General features: G+C 37.9%; 1 protein-coding gene across 1 annotated transcript in view; it reads left to right on the forward strand.

The window, feature by feature from the left end:
* Positions 1 to 232: 232 nt before the first annotated feature.
* SP4 (Sp4 transcription factor) overlaps positions 233 to 16,217 on the forward strand; it is an 83,737-nt gene continuing 67,752 nt past the window's right edge. Inside the window, exons 1-3 of the mRNA XM_080818302.1 lie at positions 233 to 458; positions 874 to 1,001; positions 1,505 to 3,059. Of these exons, the coding sequence (XP_080674428.1) occupies positions 452 to 458; positions 874 to 1,001; positions 1,505 to 3,059 (1,690 nt within the window). The 5' untranslated portion in view covers positions 233 to 451. The remainder of the gene's footprint in view (positions 459 to 873; positions 1,002 to 1,504; positions 3,060 to 16,217) is intronic.

A 16,217-nucleotide genomic window follows, 5' to 3' on the forward strand; every position in this document is an offset into this window, starting at 1 on the left:
GGGAGGAAAAGAAAAGCGGCTGAAAGGATAACCCCGAGAAAGGGGGTGGAGAGGAGGCGGCCCCAGCGCCCCGGCCCCCGGCAGGTCGGCGGCCAATCCGCTGGGGGAAGGGGTGGAGAGTCGGCGGCTCCGGCGGAGAGAGGCCGAGGGGGGTGGGGAGTCGGCCGGGCTCGCACCGCCCTGGCCCCGCCCCCGGCCCGCGCCGCCGCCCGCGCCGCGCGCCGCCGCTGTCAATCAAGGGCGAGTCAGCCGGGCTCGGGCGGAGAGAGGAGCTGCTACGCCACAGCCCAGCGGCGGCCATTCGCGGAAAAAGAGGCAGAGCCTGTGCCAGCTACAGCCTCCTCCGAGCCACCGCGGGCGGGCGGGACCGGCCTCTCCTCCCGCCTCGCCCCCACCCCCACCCACCTCTATCCCTGTGTCTCCGTCTGAGGGTTTGTCCTGTTAATGCGGGATGAGCGGTACGTATTCTCCACCCCCCTCGGTCTCCTTCACCGCCTCCCTCCCTCCCTCCTTCCCCAGACCCTGCTCGGTTCTCCCCCCTCCCCCGGGGCCGCTGAGATGCTTTAAGGGGAGGAGGAGAGGAAGGGAGGGTATCAGGGGGTGGGAAGGAGGGTTGTGTTTTGTCTTAATGTCTGAGAGAGAACAACCTTCTGGGTGTTGCTCTGGAGCGGATGGGTCGGGTTTCAAACCACGTTTTGTGATATCCCCCTCCTCCCTTCCCTCCTTCTCCCCCACCCCCTGCCGGTGTGCGTGGATCGCGGGTTTATGGAGATTAATGTTCAGGGGGAGGGGGAGAGGAGGAGGGGGGGAAGACGAATAATAATAATCCTAATAACCTGTTGTCGTTGGCCGGGGGGGGGGGGTTTGTTGCAGATCAGAAGAAGGAGGAGGAGGAGGAGGCGGCGGCGGCAGCGGCAGCAGCAGCGGCGATGGCTACAGAAGGAGGGAAAACCTCTGAGCCAGAGAATAACAATAAAAAACCCAAAACCTCAGGCTCCCAGGTAAAAGCAAACATATAAAAAAAATTCATCACGAAACGTTAGGGGAGAAAGGGAGTTATGTCCTTTAATTGCCCAGAACTGAAGAACAGAATACAAATGTTCATCCACTCAAAGCATCTTTCTGAAAGTGAGGAAGTTAAATTGTAAATTCATAAAGATTTCACATGTTTGAGGGATAACGTTGATTAAAATTACATCAAGAACTCAGACTAGTAGAAAACGGTGTGTATTTTCCCAAGGGCATTTTGAATTTATGAGAATATACTTGGAGAAAGTTTGTTAGAAATTTCCTTTTATTTGAACTTTATATTACAGTATCTGCATCCTTATTCTTGTCTTACTGCTTTTGTTACTATTTCTTCTTGATTTCTGTCACTTCCTAAGTTCTGAAACATAGAGCTGTCAAAATAAATAAATAAATAAAACCCCTTCCAACTACTAGCTCCACTAAATCCGCCCACTTTTTTTTCCCCCCTCTCCTTTACCATCTCATTTTTGGGTAGGACTCTCAGCCCTCTCCTCTGGCTTTACTGGCAGCTACTTGCAGCAAAATAGGGACTCCTGGTGAAAATCAAGCAACTGGACAACAACAAATAATTATAGATCCAAGCCAAGGATTGGTGCAACTTCAAAATCAACCACAACAGCTAGAACTGGTAACAACACAACTTGCTGGAAACACTTGGCAACTTGTTGCCTCCACTCCTCCTGCTTCAAAAGAAAATAACGTTTCTCAACCAGCTTCTAGTTCATCTAGTTCTTCCAGCAGTAATAACGGGAGTGCATCTCCTACAAAAACTAAATCAGGTAATTCTTCCACCCCTGGTCAATTTCAAGTCATACAAGTACAAAATCCAAGCGGTAGTGTGCAGTACCAAGTGATTCCACAACTTCAGACTGTGGAAGGCCAGCAAATTCAAATCAATCCAACTAGTAGTTCATCTCTACAGGATTTGCAGGGTCAAATTCAGCTCATTTCTGCAGGTAATAATCAAGCTATACTCACAGCTGCTAACAGGACAGCTTCTGGGAATATTCTTGCTCAAAACCTGGCAAATCAGACCGTTCCAGTCCAAATTAGACCTGGTGTTTCAATACCACTGCAATTACAGACCCTTCCTGGTACTCAGGCTCAAGTTGTAACAACCCTACCAATTAACATTGGAGGCGTGACGTTAGCTTTGCCAGTGATAAACAACGTGACTGCCGGAGGAGGGACTGGACAGGTTGGCCAGCCTGCTACTACTACTGATAGTGGGACTTCCAATGGGAGTCAGTTAGTTTCCACACCCACCACCACCACTGCTTCTGCCAGTACTATGCCGGAATCTCCCTCCTCCTCCACTACCTGCACAACCACTGCTTCAACATCTCTGACGAGCAGTGACACGTTAGTGAGCTCAGCAGACACGGGCCAGTATGCAAGCACATCAGCCAGTAGTTCTGAACGCACTATTGAAGAATCTCAAACACCTGCTGCTACTGAGTCTGAAGCACAGAGCTCCAGTCAGCTTCAGTCTAATGGAATACAGAATACACAGGATCAATCAAATTCTCTTCAGCAGGTGCAAATTGTAGGCCAGCCTATCTTACAGCAGATCCAGATCCAACAGCCTCAGCAGCAGATCATTCAGGCTATTCCACCGCAGTCATTTCAACTTCAGTCAGGGCAGACAATTCAGACCATCCAGCAGCAGCCTTTGCAGAATGTTCAACTTCAAGCAGTAAATCCGACTCAGGTGCTTATCAGGGCTCCAACTTTAACACCTTCAGGGCAAATCAGTTGGCAAACTGTACAGGTTCAGAATATTCAGAGTCTTTCAAATTTGCAAGTTCAGAATGCTGGGTTATCCCAACAATTAACCATCACCCCAGTGTCTTCAAGTGGTGGCACAACTCTTGCTCAGATTGCTCCTGTGGCTGTTGCTGGTGCCCCAATAACTTTGAATACTGCCCAGCTTGCATCAGTGCCTAACCTTCAGACAGTGAGTGTTGCCAACCTGGGTGCTGCAGGTGTTCAAGTGCAAGGAGTTCCAGTTACAATCACTAGTGTTGCAGGTAAGCTACTGCTGTCTTTTCTCTATAACATTCTTTCATGCAGTTTTTAATAACAATTAGTTAAACTGTTTTTCTTTGCTAACTCTTAGGTTTGATATAGACCTCTGAAATAAACATAATCGTAAGAAATCTAAAATCACTGGAATATTAATTGCCATAACTTTTGCCATTAGTGTGACCCCATTCACATCTGTATGTTTTAATACTAGGTTTTACGTGTAAAATTTGCTAGACGCTTTTTTATAAATTTATTCTTCCATGAAGCAAAACTTCCTAATTAGAGTCATAATTGTCTTGTGTAGAGATCATATTTGAATACACTTGAACTTTTCAGAAAGAACTCTAATAAAAATGACGTTTATATCTTCTTTAAAGGAAAGCAGGTTTAAAGCTGAATTAGTATACAGTTGTGAATCTGTTGAAGTTTTAATTCTACTTGGTAAAAAGGCTTTTTCTTAAATTGGAAGTTCTGCTTCAGTATCTTGTTGATCATGCTTTTGGGTTTTATTATAGTGTTGTTTTAAAGTAGATGTTGATGCAGTTTTGAGATACAATTGTAAGTTACAAATTGATTAATTTTTATGTCTGCTTTTCTGCTAAAACCAGGATTTTCCCAGGATTTTTGAATAAATAATTATTCACGTATAAAATTATACTTAAATCTTATGGTTGTTATATTATTTATCGATATTTTTAGTGTGAAGCTGTTGAAAAGCAATTAAAAATGAAAATAGTAGAATGTGGCTAATTTGAATTAATTGTAGTAAGGTCATTTTAAAACCAATTATAAAGGAGTTATTTTTTATGCATATGAAGTCATTTCTGAAGTATTTGGAAAAGTAGTCTTACTAAGTATTTTAAATTTTCTTGATTTGTCTTATTTTACCTAATAATACCTTTTGTTTTCAGTAATTAAACATTTTTTACTGATTCTGATTCGGTGAAAACCTAGTTGTGGTTTTAGCGCCTTTGATACTGTCAGATATGTTGAATCAAATATTTTTTATTTTGATAATCTGAAATGAATAAGCACATCACTTTTAATGACCTTTCTTGAAACAAGTTTCAGAAAAATTATGCAAGGGCTTTTGTTTTGTAGTTAATACCTAACATAGATGTATATATTTATAATTGGATGTTGCCAGATAGAGTTCTCTGATAAGGAAGAACAGAGATTATGTTTATTTAGATGCCCATTTCCTCTAAACTAGATCTATCCAGTAGACTTTTCTGTGATGTTGAAGTGTTGCATATCTTATCCAGTGTGTTAGCCACTAGCCACGTGCAGCTACTGAGCATTTAAAATGTGGCTCCTGGAACTGAGGAACTGACTTTTAAATTTATTTAATTTTAATTTAAATAGCTGCATGTGATTAGTGGCTTCTGTATTGATAAAACAGTAACCTAATCAGAGTATTTTGTGTGTGGTACTTTTCCCCCTAAAGCTATTGCAGCACAATTTTATAAGTATTTCTCTGGATTACAATCCATAGTTTGCTTTGTTCATTCTCTTTTCCTAAAAATTGACAATATCTTAAGTATTAATGAAAAATGTCTCTTTTTGGTTGGATGACAGTTTGCATTACCAAAAGTTATTTCACTTATATTTTGATTTGCCCTTTAAGCATTTGTGAATTATGATTAAGGGAATTGAATAATTTGTAATTTAGGTTAGGAATAGTTAATTTTTCTGTACTGTAATTGGTATCAGTTACAACCCAGAGTTTCCCCCTTAACCTTGTGAGGGTAAGTCATTGATAGGAATGTGGTTTTCTGACTACCTAACTCAGATTTATTTGAATGATGCATTGTTAGGAAGGCAGGATCCACTTTCTGGACCTGTAACTTTTGGGGGTGTGGTCAAGGAATTTGCTTTTCAGACAAACTTTCCAGGTCATTCTAAATCTCACTGAAATTTGAGAACCAAGGATCTGGACATCAGTAGTGAACCATAAAGCAAAATCTGGCAGCAGATGGGTGTTGGAGCTAGTTCATGTGTGCCTCGTAGAATGGATTTTTGATGGCAAAGAGAACTTAAGAGTTTTTATTTCACAAGCATATATTGACTAGCCACATGCTGCGCACTCCCAATAGGTATGTTTAGTCTTCATTTTCAAAGCTAATATTTTTTTATTTTTTTATTTAAGGAGTTTAAATTATTTGGGTGTTACTGAGGTAATCAGGAGATTTAAACTTTACCTAGTTGGATTTTTTTTTCTCCTGAAACCAAAGATTTTGAATTTCGTTGATGTTAAAGAGTTTATGTTCTAATAGGTATGCTCAGTCATTTTAAGATAGCCATGTTATAAAGACCAGAATTACTAACTTCTACAAGTCAGTGCAATTAATCTGATCCTAGTTGTTCATAGATTTTTACCTTACTGTTTAGTATAGTAGGTGCTTGACAAATGTTTGCTGAATAAGGTGTAGAAGGTGATGGAGAAGATAGCAGTTTGGAATTGGGAGCAGTGCCCTTGAAGTGGTTTTAATGAAGCTGATGAAATGGCTCTATTTTCATTAATTTCTTTTGGCTCTGAGTTTTTCAGACATTAAGAGTGGGATACCAGGTACTTCACTCCCTCTAGAAGAGGGAGAATGAGCAATAAATGTCCATATATCTCTTTTATAAATGAGCCCTGGAAGTTCTGATCTTTTACTTTATGTCCCCACCTTTTGGTACTTTTTGATTATTTTATGTGTCTATTCCTTCCCCCTAAATGATATTATTTAATTTTGTTTCATGGAAGATTTTTGCTTTAAATAGTTATGACAATCATTAACCAGGCTTGAAAAAAAATTATTAATAGCTGGCTTTGAGAGAATGTAATGACTAGCTCAATGACAGTGGGCTGTAAGTTATCATGCATCCTCATGTCACTCTTCAAGAGATACAGGAAGGGTCTGGATGATATGGACAGGAAAAAAAATTTTATATGATAATCAAATGAAACCAGTTCTTGAAGCTAAGGAGCTTCATACTTGATTTTATGAAATGAGAATGTTAGTGACAACCTAGGGGGAATCTCTTTCCTTGATAATGAATTCCACATAATGTGTTTCAGTGATTTGATCTCCTCTCAGAATTCTGACTTCCAGGCTGAGTATCTAGCATTTAGTTAGTTGGAATTGTAGCAGGAACTAAGTACCTGTTCCCCCTACACACTTAGGGTTTATTTCTTGTTGGGATTATGAGTTTGACTGTGACTGAAGGAAAAGCAGAATTCCCTTTTTAAGAACAAAGGTAACATCCTACTGCTGGTTTAAGAACATCCTTTGTTTTAATTGATGAAAGATTTTTGCTCTAAAAGAACTACCTGTTTGCACAGTGTACTCGGGTAGCTCACGAGCCCTAGATAAAATGAACTTAAGGAGTTATATCTCCTTAGTTAAAGAATTAGAACATGTAGGGACCATTGATACCTAAATCTGTAATTAACTTGCATTGACTGAGGATTTGATTTGGTTTTGGCTTTAATTGTCATCTGTTGTAACAGATCATGTTTTTGGTTGATGGATGGTTTTTTGTTTGTTTGTTTTTTTTTTTTTTCATTTCAGTGGCAATTCACATTTTTAGGCTAATTCCTACGCAGAGGAAGTTCAAACTCAAATATGTTGCTGGCCCTTCACGAACTTGACTATCTAACCTTCGTTTTGGGGGGATTTAAAGTATGAAACCCGGGGATGTAGCACAATCAGGAGAGGAAAGCCAATTCTTCGTAATTAGGGAAAATGGGGGCCAAACAAAAGAAAATGGGGGCCAAAGAAAATAATTGACATTTATATTTAATTTAGAAATCTAACAATTTAGTAGAATCAACTTCTTACACCAGACTTTTTTACAGAGCTACTAAAAGTAGAAATCGGCTAGAATTTTAGTACTAATATGATTTTTCTTAGCTATATATGTTAATTTGGGTTTTCTTAGTAGGCTTCTTAAAATAACATACATGTGTTGTACATATATAAAAGACATAAACATATACGTGTGTTTGTGTTTGTAATGATACAAATCCCTACTGTGTTTGGTTGTTATTTCTGTTTTAAAAAAAGTCAGGTGTGCTCTTGTAATTTTATTTCTTTTTTTTTTTTTTAAGATTTTATTTATTTATTTGACAGACAGAGATCACATGTAGGCAGAGAGGCAGGCAGAGAGAGAGAGAGGGAGGAAGCAGGCTCCCTGCTGAGCAGAGAGCCCCATGCAGGGCTCGATCCCAGGACCCTGAGATCATGACCTGAGCCGAAGGCAGAGGCTTTAACCCACTGAGCCACCCAGGTGCCCCTGTAATTTTATTTCTTTAAAATCTTATAGTACTGTTCTTTACATATGGAATTTGTTATGGAGAACTTATATCTTGTACCCTAAGTAATTTAGATTCTGAATTAACAAGTTGGTTTTACCCATTAGATGATGTATGGCACGACCTTTAACATTTGTTGATGATGACATAACAATATCATTACCAATTTTTAAATTTTTCACGGAAGATGAAAACATATCCATTGTAAAGCCACATTAATTTTTAGAAGGGCATCTTTGAGAAGGATTTCAGGATAGAGAGGGGTGCAAAGGAAAATAAGAGTTTTAATTATGTTTTTTGAATCTGAATCAGGGAACAATATAATAAGTAATATTTAAGGATATTGGAGCGGACATAAAAGCAAGTTGAAGAGGAAAAAGAAGGAAGCTTGATTAAGAAGGAAGATGGGGAAAAGAAAAAGAAGGAAGATGGGGGAAAGTGCTATACATAAGATCTTAAATAACATAGATTTACAGGATGATAGAATTTTAGTTTGAAAGGATCTTTGAGGTTACTGCTCACCAGTTGTAGCCTTTTGGTATTGCTGCTAAAGTCTCTTTATAAAGGAATTTTGTGTTTTATTTTTCTCTTATTAAGTGAGAGCAGAAATACCGATCAGAGGTTCTACAGCACTACATGAAGTACTTGGGGATGGCATAGTAATAATTGAGGGGGGATGGATGGGCTCTTCTGTACTCTTAGTTTTAAGATTGGCTGTTCATAATGCCTGTCAGTTTGCTACCTAATGAATGAGCAGATTGTGGCAAAGCGAAACCTGTTGAACCACAGATTGCTTATGTATGTGGTGAGATAAAAACTTAATGAAATTGTAGTTAACTAATGTAATTTAAAGATAATTGAGTGTCTCTTCCTCTCCCTCATTCCTTAGTGGTATTTTAGAAATGAAGAAACTGAAGCCCAGAAAAGTTTAATTTCTTGTACTTTTTGGCAGAGTGAGGACTAGAATCTTGACTGCTGCTCCAGTTGTCTTTCTGCTATATTGCTGGCTTTGTTATCCAGTCTTTTGCTAGTAAACGAGTAAATGTAGCTGAAGTTTAGAGACCAGAGAGTATCTTGACTTTGTCTTCTCCAGATGGACTGTGTCTGTTGTCACTGGATATTCAGCTTTAGTAATTTGAATATAGTGTTGGTAAAGGCACAATTCCCTAGGTCTCCTTGTTACTGAGCTTAATGGTGGAATCTTAGTGGTATTATTTCGTCCTTTCTTTAAAGAGCAAATTCAGAACTAATGAGATTAGTAAATTCTATATGTAGGTAAGCACATCCTCAGGCTCTCTAGATACTGAATCTTGTCCCAAACTATATTTGGAAATGGCTTTTTTTTTTTTTAAAGGAGACTTGTGGAGGAAAAAAACAAACATTTATTATTTACCTTAGAATGTGTTAGGTGCTAAGATAGGTATTTTATATTATCTCATTAAAACCCACAATATCTTTGTAAGATGGTCTTACTGTTCCTGTTTTACAGATAGCCTCATGAGCTTTAATTTCTTTGAGAAAATTTGCCCTCCAGTAAGTGGTAGAACCATGATTTAAAGTCATCTGTGATCCTGAGGTTTTTGTTCAGGAGACATAAGGTAGAAGGATGAGTTCACAGGTAAAGGCTATTTTTTATCCTTTTGTGTCTGATATGTCCTTATATCCCATAAAGGGTAAGTGGTTTTGGAAACAGAAATGTTGACTATGTAGTTAAAGTTTGTTTTAGTCCTAACATTCTATGGCAGTGACAGACAATTACAACGAAAAGTAGTTAAATGGTGAATAGAAACTGTTGTGGCTGCATGGAGAGCTCTGTGTTAAACTCACATTTTAAAATACTATACGTGGAAGGTAGAAGGAAGGATATAGGATTAAGAATGAAAACAAAGAGCAGCTTGACATTTTAAGAATAATGTCAGGAAAGCAGAAACTCATAATAAAGTAGGCTTTTAAAATAAGTAAGGTTTCAGATCATAGCAAAAGACACTGCTTGAGCAAAATGGTGCAATATGAAGAAAAGACAGAGATGCTCCACTGTGCTTCTGTTAACCAGTAAGGAAAATGCACTTCCAGCTGAAATGACTAGACTTGTAACTCACTGAGATTATTTGCCCAAGGTAAGTAGGGAGATAAGGGACATTTAGTTGCTTTTTGGATGTCAGAATGATCCAGATAGATGACATCCTTGGGTCAGAAGGAACTTTCAAATTCAGTTTCAGGCTGGTATACATAACTTAAAAGTTATGCAGCATGGAAAAAATGAGCATGAATTAAATACCTCACTTTTTGAAAACAATCTGTATTGCAGACAGATGAATTTGATAACTTCTTTAACGAAGTCCCTGAGTGGATTATCCAGTAGTTGGCTTCTGAGCATTTGAAAAAGATTTCAGGGATCACTGGGAACCCTTATGGGTTCACTAAGAAAGTAGGTTTATGTAATCTTCCTCTAGGGTGTCCAGAGGTGTATAGAAAAGAAATAATGGCATCACAGTGTATTTTGATTCCAGCGTTGATAGTCATGATTTCTTTAAAGGCTCATTCATACCTGGGTGCTCAATTACGTGAAAAATGACAGTCTACTTTAGTAGAAGTCATTGGTATTGTGTAAGGTTCTATCCTTGATACAGTCCTGTTGAATATTTTTTACAAATACTATAGTGAAAATGGCCTATTTAATGAATTTAAAGATGAGGCAAAGCTGGGAGACTTTGCTAATAATTATGATGGGGATAGACTTGAGATTTGAAGTGATCCTAATACTCTGGAATGCTGGGTTAGAATTAGCAAGATAAATACAATAGATCCTCTGTTTAAAGGGGTAGGGAAAATCATATACCCGCAAGATGAAAAACCTAGGTTGGCAGCAGGACATGTGAAGGTGATTTAGGATTTATTGGCTTAATATGAACTAAGTAGAGTAAAGCTCCTCCTTTACTTCGTGTTTGTGAGACCATTTCTGCAATATTGTGTTCATTGCTAGGTGTGGCACATTTTAAGTGAGACACTGACAAACTGGCAAGCATATCAAGAGGGATTCCTGGGATGCAGAGTGTGGAAAACATTTCATTAGCAATAACTTAAGAGTGAGGGGTTTAATTGTTAAAACAAGAGAAAGTGTGACCACTGTCTGCCTTTTTTTTTTTTTTTTTAAATCTGTTTTGCTTGGCCTGGGAAACCAATAGAATATGTATATTACACACAGGGACTAGTGCTATAAAATAATGGAAGGGTTTGTTTCAGAGAGTAGTGCTTTTCCTGTTTTAGAGGCTGATGTCCATCTATCAGAGACATTGCAGAATATAGAAGAATTTCTTGTATAGAAAGTTTGATTAGGTAAACTGTAAGTCTCCTAATCTAAAATTGAAGATTCTGTGAATATTTGATTATATGGTCCTATTCTGGGTATTTCCATCCAACATATGGTGAGAGGTCTCTGTCTTAGTTAAAGTTTAACTAGTTAAACTTAGTTAAACTACATGACTGACCAAATATTTAGGGATTGGGGATGGTGTTAAGGGGCACATTTACAGTTTTTCTTACTATAGAGGGAGTATAATTAAGGTGAATCCTATTAAATAATAAGTATAATTTAATTCATAAGAGTAGATTTCTGTTCTTCACTATTTGTTAGACTTAACTGCATTCTTAGATGCTATTTTTCTATGTTACTTGCACTTTTATTTGGTGATGCCAGAGTATTAGTATTTTAAACATACATTTCATTGTCCAACATTGATTTGTAGTTAAGATATTTTATCTCAGTAGCTCTTTAACCGTGTTATGTTTCTGATACTGTCAGTTTAGTATGAACAATGTGATTACTTTTTCTTTAGTGAAATTGGAGAGCATTTGGAAAATCTAGGATCCTTAACAATGTTCAAACTCTGGAAGCACTCACAGCTTCGAATTTGTTAATTTACCCTATGAAGTAAACAGATCCAATATCTCATACATTTTGGCTCAGAATATCCAGGACGTAGGTGTTTCTTTAAAAACTATGCAGAAAATACTAAACCCATCAGGCAAGATCACTGTGTGTTGAAGTATTTTCATATCAAAATAAAATCACAGCATTCTACAATCCATTGCTAAAATAAAAAGGAGAAAGCCTTAAAAAAAGTCATTTGAGACTTGAGACCTGTTTAAATAGAAAACGTATTAACTGAGATATATGAAGGTTCTCCTTTCCTTAGGTATGGTAATAAAGTTAGGAGTAGGGACTATCTGTTTTATCGGAGAGGTGTGGTTCAAGTAGTAGGTTTGTTCCTACTGCAGGCATCTGTACTGAGAGGCTTCCTAGAGCACGGGTATTTTGTGTTCTAGGTGATAGTTAGGTGTGGCTGAAAGAGGAAACAGGAGAGGCAGAGGAAAAAGAAAGTTTATTATACTCACATGTGCTAGAGAGACTGTCGCTGTACACTGAGAGGGGATCGCATCAGAGGAAGTGCCAAGGGAGCTGGCTCAGCTAAGCAGGTGGGGAGCAGAGAGGGAGGACCCATGGGCATATGCGTTTTGGGGGAGGAGAGGAGGTCAGGATGGAGTACACAAGAAAAGGCATGAGGGGATTTCATTTAAATGTTACTAGGTCACAGTCAGGGGAAGGTAAGAAGGGAAACCATGTGGCAGGAGGCCCCCTTCCCATGCTGGTGCACATGATTGCCTGGGCTGGGTGCTTGCAGCTTGCTTGAGAAGATGTAAATGCTGCAGTAAAACACTTTAAAATTTATAGTACAACAGGACTAGGACTTAGAACTCCTAAATTTTTGCTCAGGTGCTGTTCCCCGTAAGCTTATCCATCCTGGGCAAACATGTTAAAATTGGAGTTTTGTCCTTTTCTCATTTGTAAATTAGTGGTACTAATTCCCTTTTTACCTCAATAGAGTTGCAAAGATCATTTGACATAGTATGTACAAAAAAGGTTTGAATATTCTAAAGAAAATTGTACAGTTGACCCTTGAACAGCGTGGAGATTAAGGGTGATGACCATCACATAGTTGAAAATTAGCATGTAACTTTTGACTCCTCCCAGACTTAACTACTAATAGCCTATTGTTGCCTGGGAGCCTTAGCTATAACATACAGAGTCACTTAACACTGTTTTTTATGTTGTATGTATTATATATATTGTATTCTTAAAGTAAACAAAGAGAAAAGTAAACAAAGAAAATTTTTAAAGTAAAAAATCATAAGGAAGAGAAAATACAGTGGGAGAATGAGTAGTTTTAGATGTGGATATTAGCTTGAGTTAAATATCAGATGCAAAAGAGAAGGTTGTATAAATGGACTATCAGAAACCTTTGAAGTTCAGCTAAGGATGGAGAGAAGTGTATCTACAGGTGAAAAAATGTGATTCATTGTAGAAGAGCTAAGTGTCCGCTGAATGCTCTGTGTTAGACTCTGAAAGTACTCACTTGTCTTAAAAAGGTGCTCGTGGTGGGGAGGTGAGGCTTACATGCGTGAAACAATTACAGAGCAGCTACAATTGCATGTGAAAGTTTACAGTTAAATACTGGGCTTTAAGATATGGAAAACAAGTTATGAGAATTCGGAGACAGCTGAGATCAATGGATTGGAGTAAACAAGGAAGGTTTTCTGTGGTGAAGACTTGAAACAGGCTTTGAAAATTGTTGCGGAAAGTGGACATTTGAGACTGATGACTGAGAGGTGAAGAGAGAGGATGTCTTGAGCCAAGCACCTGAACTTGAAATAAAAAGCATGAAGTCCTCAGGTGGAAGCAGGTAGCTAACATAGCAAGTAGCATTCTCTCATCTGTGCTCCTTAGTGTAGGTCTCACAGAGTAGCTCAGAGTACCCCAAGTGAGCAGCCTGCCACCTCTGCTTCAGAGAAGTGTGTTTATTGGACTGTTTCCTAACATTTTGTTTGAAGAAGGGACTCTGCCAAAATAATAATAAAAATAAGTTTGAAAACCAGTCTAGTGGATGGAAGGGTTTGAATGGAAAGATTGGCAAAGCAAATGATACTATTAAAGTGTTTCTCTATAGATAGAAGTGTGGAACAGTTAAAATCAGGAGGTCAGTAAAAAAAACACGTTGTTGGAGTAATTTAGTTGTGAATTCACAATGGCCTTTAGAAACACTGGCAGTGAACTTGCTTAATACAGAAAACAGGTGGTCAGACTTCCTTTAGTACCGAGAATGTTGACCTGAAAGAAGTGGTAAGGGATTAGGTAAAAACATCAGGTTTGCTGGTTCTTTTCCTCTACTCCATACCAAGTATAGTAACAGGCATTCAGGAATTGAAGATGAAGTGAGACATGTTTGCTGCTCTCACAGAATATATTATCTGTTGCAGAGACATACTGTATTTTATTTCTTTGCTTCTAAGACGTACTTTTTTTTTTTAACATTTTAACATCTTTGAAATTGAAATGCATCTTATAGTCAAAGACATGTTGTAATTTAATTAGCAGAATTTTTTTGTCCTTACAGTTACTTACTTGCATCTTGGATTCAGTGGGATGTGATGAATATATAGTTAATTACAACATGGCATTTGGTTTATAAAGGCTATGAGTGAGGTGTTCTAGAAGCCCACAGGAAAAAAAAATGGTTTTGCTTCTAGGATTCCAGAAATGTTTTCATGGAGAGGGTTATAACTGAGCAGGGCCTTAATGGGTTATTTAAGTTTTGCCAGGTCAGGATGAGGAAGGCCATTTTAAATGGTTATGTTGGATTTTACATGAAGTTTGGAGGTCCGTTTAAGAAGTTTTCTACAAATGTTACAAAATTCAGACTGGGATCAAGAAATATTAACGCACATTAAAGGTGAATTGTAAACCAATGGCAGGAGCTATGTCTTTTAACAGTGTTTTTCAACTTGCACATTGATGAATATTGCTTGGTACCTTATAATCCTGATAATTGAACTAGGGGAAAGGACACAGGTAGAGAACTGTGATTTCCTTTGAGAATGAGATCAATAGGTCCTTGGAGTAGATTCAAGATACATATTTTTAAAAGGAATGAGAGTTTATATTCGTAAAAGGAAAATTGATTAGTAAAATGAAATAGAAGGAACTTATATCTGACTGTTCCATATGTTGTAGTAGATAGTTACAGGTGAGAATCTTAGCAGTGAAGGGAGTTTTGAGGAGAATCTAAAGGTATTTAAAATTTACAGGTTGTTTCTGTCCCTCTGAATTTATTATGTAGGTGCCTCAAAATGTAGCCAGAGAGGATTTAGAATAGTTCTGTAAATAATGAGTCAAGTCACCATAGCTTTTTGTTCACAGAAGCGGAGCTGCTTTTGCACAGAAGTATAGGAACCAGATAGTGATCTGTGCTGTGGTAAGTGGGTACCTGTCACTGGTGTGGGGGTGGGAGAGGGGGCTGGAACATTCTTGTTTGGTTGTAGTTGAGGGTGCCTAGGCCAGGGAGCTGAGAAAGAAGAGGGAAGAAGAAAAGAGTAGGTGCATATGGTGACAAGTACTAACTGAATTTATATAGGAGAAATGATTATACTTAAAGTGGTTTGTAAGTCCTATACAGTTTCCCATACATTTAAATCTACATGTGAACCTATTTGAGATGTGAACATTTGATGGATATTTTTCAGAAGTGCCACAGATTATGATAATATGCTTGTTGAAGCAGTAATTTGATTAATTTTATCACAGTTGTGATTTTATTAATACAGTTTTATAAAATTAAAACACATTGTATTTTTATTTCTAGAATTTCTCTCGTCCTTTGTTCTCATTGGCAGGATATCAGTACCTAAATTGAGTCTTATGGTAGGGCAGATATATGGTTTTTGTAATATCTTGATAAACTTTTATCCATTTCATGAACTCTCAGCTAGGAGACTACATTCATAAATTCAGTAACTGGGTACTCAGCATCTGTATCGTGAGGCTTAATGTGTTCCTTATATGACCAAATAACATGGGATTGAACTCCCTTTTCCATAATGTTCTAATGGGGAAAGAAATTAGTTCATTTTTCTTTTATGAATGAAACAAGTAAAAGGGTTCTTTAACTCTTACATTTGGCTCACATTTACTGCATATTTGTAGTGTGCCAGATACTGTATGCAGCACTTGATTTATTAACTCATTTACTCTTCAGAACACTGTATAAAGTTAAGCATTGTGGTCATATCCAAAAACTAAGGCCTAGAATGGTAAATAACGAGGTCACATAATCTAAACACTTTTTGTCTCTTTATGCACAATATACTTTGTCCATTACCGCTTAAATTGTCTCTCACTATACACTCCCCATGTTCTACAGTGTGTGTTTCCTGTGACCATTTGTGGAATTAATTCATTGTTTATGTGTCAAACACTGTGCTTAAACATTTTATGTATATTAACCTGTTTAATTTTTGCAATTCTATGAAGAAGGTAATGATGGTGACTTCAGTTTATATAACAGGAAATCAAGGCTATCAGAGGTTAATACCTTGGCCAAGGTTATGCACCCAGTATGTTAGACGGCTACTAAGTGAAAGTACTTTTGATAAGGCTGGTCTGGGTAAACAGCACCATCACCTACCTTTACAGGGAAGCAATACTGTTTTAAGTAATTTACTGTAATTCGTGTAGTATATTCAGCAAGGCATTGATTCCTGTATCTTTAGCTGAGCACTCTACTCTTTATCTCTCTTTAGGGGCACAGGGCATAAATGCCACACAGAGGATTAGGGGAAAAAAAGAGATTTTATTACTTTGTGTATCCTATGTTGATTGGGAATTTGGGGTTAGCAAGAACATTTCCTTTATTAACTATATGTGTACCGTAAATCAATTTTGAATGAGTTTTTTTAAAACATTCTAAGAATACAAACCATAGAGGAGTCTTATATTTCATTTTCACTAATACTTATGATACAGTAA

The sequence above is a fragment of the Martes martes genome (assembly GCF_963455335.1).
Source record: "Martes martes genome assembly, chromosome: 11".
Classification (NCBI taxonomy): domain Eukaryota; kingdom Metazoa; phylum Chordata; class Mammalia; order Carnivora; family Mustelidae; genus Martes; species Martes martes.